Here is a 7,910-nt window from a genome sequence, read left to right as displayed (position 1 = left end):
TCTAGAAGACCTTCACATGGCTATTGAACATGATCATGCCCGCCGGGACACTGAAAATTATTCGAAAATGGGGAAGTAGCGATACGTTATCGGTATCGTTGGTATTCGAATAATAAAACGGTGAAAGGAGAAAAATCTGAGGCAATTAAAGCAAAACTCATAAATCTTGATCGCAAATCAGGGGCAAAGCCATTTCTGACCCGGAAAGTCCTAAGGTCACAAACTTGAATCCTATCTTACAGTCACCAGATGTTAATTTGCATATGAGATAATGACACACTAGCACGAACGCTGAAATGACTTGAATAAAAGACCACAGCCTTATCAACACGAAAATTTACGAGATGAACTTTAAGCTCGAGAGTTATACCGCAATGTTACCAGAAAGCTAGATTCTGTAGCAGAGTTCCAGGTAACAAGACTACAAAATAGTCGTCAATATATCGTTTGAGGAGAATATGGCCTTCGGCTTGACTGACAATTAACGAATCAAGTTCATTCATATATATTATTGCCAGAGATGGTGCCAGGTTATTACCCATAGCCAGGCCTGATTTTTGTTTATAACTTTCATCGCCAATCAATAGGTTATCACTCGTTAAACATAAACGAACTAATGTCTCAAAGTCATCATCTTCCAAGGTGCGCAGCTCACAATTTTTTTTATGTTCATGAAAGAAGCGTTTAGTAACCGTAAATACAGTAGGTGTGTTCTCATTGAGATCATCCAGGGGTATCGACCCGTACAGGTTACAAACATCCAAACTGAGAAACCCATGAATAGAACTGTAATCTAGATTACTAATGAATTCAATGAAATCTGTGGTATTCCTTAGGTGGGCAGGTACGTAACATAACAGCATGTTTAACTGTTTGGCTAAATATTTGGACAATTGTGTGTCTGTAGCAGCATGTATCGGTCGTCCCTTCAAATCCCCCTCTTTATGGTCTTTAGGTAAGCAATATACTGGACACGGCATGGGTTCACTCCAGATGTTAGCCCTTATATTATTATACATCTTCGGGCCACTAGATTTATATTTGTTCGCGACTTTATTTAGAACCTTGTTAAAATTTATCTGTTCTGTCCTGGGTAAATTTAGTCTTTTCAGGGGCTTATAGTTACCTGTGTCTATAGTAAATTTACTGACCATGTTATCATAGCGCTCAGAATCCAATGCGATCAGACGCTTTGTTTTGTCGGTTGATGTAATAACAACAGATTTCACGGGTCTTTTAAATAGTAGTTTCTTCTTAGTTAGTATTTCCTTGCCGAATTTTTCACAATTATTAATGATACGAGCAAGTCCTCCTTTTAATTCATTTATAGCTCTGTCTGGAACACCATCCTCAACAAGTTGATCTATCGCAAGTTGCAAACTGGCCCTTGAAATTAGGCAATGTTTAGAGAGTTCAGCAGGTTCCGCATTAACAAATTATGGTCCTTTGTTAAGCAACATTTCAAGTTTTGAATCTATAGATTCTGATGACATGTTCTTGAATCCTTGGGGTTTGAATTGTGCAATGGTACTATAAGTTTACCGTTGTCGAAAGATTAATTGTTCAAGTTTACGTTGCTTGATTTCTTTCAAGGTTTTCTGAAGGCATGATATCTCATCGTTTTCTTGCCGGTTTAAAGGGAATACAAATTGGCGAACTCGACGTAGTTGATGGTATTGGGTGTCAATCGCTAGTTGTAGCCACTGTCTGCTGTGTTTTTTGTTGCTAACTTTTCAGCCAGCGTCGCGTTTGTAGTATGGTAGGTGCTCGTACGCCATTTATGGTAGGTGCTCGTACGCCACGTGTTTTTTGTTGCTAACTTTTCAGCCAGCATCGCGTTTGTAGTATGTTAGGTGCTCGTACGCCATTCGTGTTGCCCTCTCCCCCTGGAACGCCCTCTCCCCCTTGCACGACCTCTCCCCCTTACACGACCTCTGGCCCTGGAGCGACCTCTTCCCCTTCCTCTAGTTCTGGAACAACCAGTATCTTCCTCACTTTCCTGCACAGAAGATGTTGAATCCAATAAACGAAGAGATTCGACCCGAAGATGGCGGACGTGTATTGTTAGCTCCGTGTTACTTCACAAGAATTTGCTATTTTTTTTTCTTGTTTTGCATACTAGTCCAGTTATTTTTTTTGTTGTTTGTATATCCTATTTGTATTTGTAATCATGACTCAAGTTACTAAAGAGATACTCGAAGAAATATTGGACAAGAAACTCGAAGAGAAGCTCAAACCAATTTGTGAATCAATGGGCGATCTTAAAGACAGCATAAAATTCCTCAGTGATAAGTATGATTCTATTGACAATCGTGTTGGGGAATTGGAAGGCAAATGTCAATCGGTTATCCAAGAGAATAAATTCTTGAGAGCTGAAGTCCTGAGACTATCGAAATCATTTAATGAGGTTTCTTCCGAGATCGGTAATATGAATCAATATGGCCGCTGTGAGTGTGTCGAGATCTCGGGCCTTCCTGTTCAAGAGAGTGAAAATACCAATGACCTTGTAATTAAGATTGGCTCACTTTTGGAGTAAAATTAAATAACAGCGATATATCTATTTCTCATCGTCTACCAAGCAGTAATTTGTATAGTTCACGGGCGAGTGAAGGCGTTATGCATAGAAATAATCCCGCTTCCCAATTTCCGAAAGTGATTGTAAAGTTCGTGCGCAGGGAAATGAAGGAGCTGTTTTATAAAAACCGAAAGAGTCTCAAGCAAATAAGCACGAAAGACCTTGGCCTGTCGAGGATATCCGGCAATAAGATCTATGTATCAGAGAGTTTGAGCTCAAGGAACAAGGAACTATTTAAAGATTGCTTGAAATTCAAACACAGCAGTAATTTCAAGTATATCTGGACACAACAAGGTCGAATATATATGAGGAAGAATAATGACACTCCTACTAGAATCATCGCCTGTAAAGAGGACCTGGATAAATTTACATCATCAAGATAAGTAAACAAATAAATGAACATATTTGGCCTGTTGCTTATATGTGTCAACTGCAAGTATTCAATTTATAGCTACCAGTGCAATTATGAACTAATCTATGACTAGTTATGATCATCTTGAGGCTTTGCCCAGGTTTGAATTAATTTCAAAGCCTGACTAATGTGCCAAATCTTGGCGGTTTTGACATTGAAAATAATTTATTACCGGATATTAATTTTGATTACTATACTCCACAAGAATTTGCTAATTGCCAGTATATTCATGATGTAATCTCTAAGGACTCTTTCTCATTATTGCATTGTAATGTGAGGAGTCTGAATGCTAATCAGGATAGCCTAATAGCACGTTTAGCTGACTTAAACTATAACTTTAGTATAGTAGGCTTGTCTGAAACTAAAATAGTTGTTAATAAGGACCCGCTATTTAATATTGCTATTTCGGGTTACCAGTTAATCTCTCAGGCATCTATTAGCAATGCCGGTGGAGTAGGATTTTATATATCTGATAATATTGAATTTCATACTCGCGATGACCTCAGTTCAACAGGGGAAGATTATGAATGTTTATGGATTGAGATTCACAGTAGGTCTCGTAATATATTGTGCTCAGTAGTTTATCGTCATCCACATAGTAACCTTGATAATTTTATTAATTATTTTACTGCTGTTCTTGATAAGATTTCAAGAGAATCAAAGCTTTGTATCTCGATGGGAGATTTCAATATAAATTTATTAAACTTTGAGTCCCATACTGTTACTGATGAGTTCATCAATACTTTGGCTGTCTATTGCTTGCAGCCACATATTATAAAACCAACACGAATTACAGATCATTCAGCTACTTTTAATCGATTACAGATCATTCAGCTACTTTAATCGACAATATCTATTTTTATTCTATTGAGCATTGTACTATTAGTGGGAACCTACTTTGTGATATTACCGACCATCTCCCAAATTTTCTTAATATTAATAGATTAACAAGTACCCTGAATAATAATCCTAAGTATAGAAGAGATTTTTCGAGCTTTAATGAAGAAGAGCTTTTAGCTGATGTTCAGTCGATTAATTGGGATGAAGTGTTGCCTGCTGAGGATGATGTTAATTTATTATTTGAGTCTTTCCATGCTAAAATATCTGATATCATTGACAAACATGTGCCTGTTAAAAAGTTATCCAAGAGGGAATCACGGTTACAAACTAAACCTTGGATAACTAGGGGTCTTAGAATTTCCATTGCCATAAAAAAATAAATTATATAAATCCTATATAAGATCTAAGAACGCTTATTATCTATCTAAATTTAAATACTACAGAAACAAGCTCAAGCATTAAGTTCTTATAAGTAAAAAATCTTACTACAACAATTATTTCCTAAAAAATAATGATAATATAAAAGGGATGTGGAAAGGTATTAAACAATTAGTAACTTTGAAACATGTCAATAATAATGTGCCTACTACATTGGAATTAGGATGCTTAAAAGTTACTGACAGGCAAAGCATTGTCAATGCATTTAATGACTATTTTGCAAATATTGGCTTGAATCTTGCCCATATGGTTCCAGTGGTTAATACGTCTCCCAATGAATACTTGTACAACCCCCTGAGTAATAGTTTTGCTTTATTCTTGGTCACTCCTAGTGAAATTATAGATGAAATTAATAGTCTAAATCAATCGAAATCAGTCGGACCATTTAGTATTCCTACAAAATTATTAAAGATTATTAAAATCCTTGTGTCTAGACCATTGGCATATTTATTTAGTTGTTCTTTTTCCTCAGGTGTTGTCCCGAATAAATTGAAAATAGCAAGAGTCATTCCTGTACACAAGAAAGGACCTAAAACTATCATTTCTAATTATCGTCTTATTTCGTTACTTTTGGTATTTAATAAATTACTTGAAAAGCTGATGTATAAGAGACTTATACAATTTCTTAACAAGAATGAGGTACTTTTCGATGAACAATTTGGTTTTCGTTCTAATCGCTCTACTTCACATGCTATTCTACTTATAACAGATAAAATTCAAAATGCTATTGAAAAGAAACTTTATTTATGCGGCATATTTTTGGATCTAAGCAAGGCTTTTGACACTGTCAATCGCTCAATTTTAATTCGAAAAAACTTGAACACTATGGAATAAGGGGAATTGCAAAGGAATGGTTTTGTTCATATCTTACTAATAGATTTCAATTTGTTTCAATTGGTAATATAAAGTCAGACCTAAAGTCTATCACATGTGGTGTTCCACAAGGATCAGTTCTAGGTCCTCTTTTGTTCTTATTATACATCAATGACTTTAACAATTTTGCTCCTGATTTACATTTTAACCTTTTTGCTGATGATTCTAATCTATTCTACTCACATAAGAGTTTGCAATGTCTAGAAACCAAAATGAATGAACAGCTTTGCAATATTAATGAATGGCTTTGTGCCAATAGGTTATCCTTAAATATTGATAAATCCAATTTTTTTATCTTTCACCCTCCTCAAAAGAAAATCCTATATTCAATTAATCTTATAATAAACAATAACACATTGGCAAAAAAAAGAAACATCAAATATCTAGGGGTCATCATGAATGGCCATTTAAATTGGAAAGATCATATTTTTGAATTATCAAGAAAAATATCAAGAGGTATTGGGATTTTGTCAAAACTTAGACATTTTATTCCTATCAAAATCCTGGTACAAATATATTATTCTATTATCTACCCATTTCTTTCATATGGAGTCCTAGTATGGGGAAACACCAACGTATCAAATATCTTACCCTTATTTATCTTACAAAAAAAAGCTGTACGTATTATAACATTTTCTGATTTCCGGGCACACACTTCACCTCTCTTTAAGAGATTGAACCTGCTAAAACTGCCGGATGTTGTCTATTTAAATACTGCATTATTTATGCATCAATACAACAATGGCAATCTTCCTAGAAATTTTAGCGATTTTTTTACCTCGGTTAGTTCCAGGCACTGCTACAATACTCGCTTAGCCTCTAAATCTACTTTTTCGCTTCCTCAAGCTCGAACCAACTATGGAAAATTTAATATTAGATTCATTGGTCCAAAAATTTGGAATGCTGTTGATGAATCACTTAAGTCTCTAAGCAGAGTTTCGTTTAAACGTAATTTAAATGTGAAATAATTTATGGCTATGATGGCTAATCTGCCGCTTTTCCTTGTGTTGGGCAGCAATTGGTTATTGATATATGTAGCCATTGGTCTTATTTTACATTTTATACCGTTCTGATAAGAGTCTTTGTTTTTCTGTGTGTTATGTCTCTGTAGTACTGTATTTTATTGATGAGCTAACTGATGTGTTTTCTAATAATTAGCTCTACTTTGTGTCGTTATTTTGGGTCTTTTTTTTTTATAAAATTGTATTGTTATCTAATGGCCACCTGTCACTGATTAGCTCTTTATGGTTATTACAGGTGGCCTGCACTGTCTGCATTTTTTAATGTCTATAGTAATCTGTCAAATTGTAACTAAAAGTGCTTAATTAATAAATTATTATATTATTATAAACAACATAGTATACCTTGAAGTAACATATACTGCCTGGGTGGGAATATTTTGCGTAAAAAAGACAGATATACTGTACATGTATATCCAGAAGTTTAGAATACAAACTTACCGTGTCATCACTGTTGCTTTCTTCAACCTTTCTGTTGTTTATGCAACGACCAAAATTATCGCTGTGGCACGAACTCGAACAAAAAGTACCTAGACTTTTGCACGGACAGAAGTTCCTTCCACTTGCACGCATGCATATGCCACGACACTGGCATGTTGTCAAATTGTCGACATTTGGCACTTCTGCTGCAGTCTCCAATTCCCTTCGCTCGATATCTTCCAACGTTCCTGCCATGATAGCGATATAGATTGCAATGACTTTGGCAATATGTTCGACCAACAAATACTCCAAAGTCCAAATCATTAAGGAAATCATCCATGATTACTCTAGCACTTCCAAAGTTTATGTAACAATTCCGAGCCTCGTTTAGTAAGTATCAGCTCACACCTTCGCTCTTTGGGCTTCCTATAACGTATTTATTTAACCAGCTGCACGAAGCGCAAAGTTTGTAAATCATTAAGCCGACTTTATTAAATACACTACCGCCACAAACAATTTTCCTGAGTGTCTTTAAAAACATTTTACTGCTTGTCTCCAAGTAAAATATTCTATCTTCGCTCCTCAGTCTTCCATGTTTTTAAATATATTTTTATTTCGTTTCAGTGGTATACTTCATGTTATATTGGTTATAACGATCGTAACAAAAAATGTAAACAAAGCACGCACATGCGCAGTAGGCACTGTAATCTAGCTTTAAAGAGAACTGCAACTGTAAATTTCAGTTACATTGCAATATTGACATTCTGTGTGAGCTAAGATTTTCTGAGGTGGAATGTAAATCTAACATGAAGTTATTTATTTTCTTTTACATAATATACCTTATAATCAATCACAGAGATGGGAAAACGTAAAATGCCACCAGGTAATATTACCAATATATAAATTATGTTGATTGTGAACATGCTAAAGTAAAACTTAATCATTGGTTAGCAATGTACTGATTTTCCGCAAGCCTACAAATCAATTGGCCACTGTCCTACTGTACTGAACTCATTTTTTATTTAATTTCACAGAACTAGAACCAATTGAAGGATAAATACATTCTGTATCACCTGTCAGAACAGCAAAGACAACAAAAGTGCAATATTTTAACTACTCCTTAGAAAAAAAGAAAATACCTTGAGAGGCATTTGTTTTTAACCTCAAAAATATACAGAGGTAAAAACATTAGAAAAAACAAAGAGTCCAGTTAAAGTCCAGAATTATAAAATGTCATCGAGCAATGACATCATCATTGACCACAGGTCCACATTGTCACCCATGGAAAGATTAAAATTCGAAATGTCCAAGGTTGTATCCCCTAATGATGTTG

The 7,910-nt window shown here is 35.2% G+C and overlaps 1 protein-coding gene across 1 annotated transcript; it reads right to left on the bottom strand.

Moving 5' to 3' along the window:
- Window positions 1-377: 377 nt before the first annotated feature.
- Window positions 378-1,608, bottom strand: LOC114526768. The gene is made up of 2 exons (XM_028548293.1): window positions 1,574-1,608; window positions 378-1,386 (listed from the first exon to the last, which is right to left on the bottom strand). The coding sequence occupies exons 1-2, from the start codon at window positions 1,606-1,608 to the stop codon at window positions 378-380; spliced, it is 1,044 nt and encodes a 347-aa protein (XP_028404094.1).
- Between the last annotated feature and the right edge of the window lie 6,302 nt (window positions 1,609-7,910).

This window comes from Dendronephthya gigantea, unplaced genomic scaffold (assembly GCF_004324835.1).
Source record: "Dendronephthya gigantea isolate DGI-Jeju-01 unplaced genomic scaffold, DenGig_1.0 000041F, whole genome shotgun sequence".
NCBI lineage: Eukaryota > Metazoa > Cnidaria > Anthozoa > Malacalcyonacea > Nephtheidae > Dendronephthya > Dendronephthya gigantea.
This window is presented reverse-complemented; position numbering and strand designations above follow the sequence as displayed.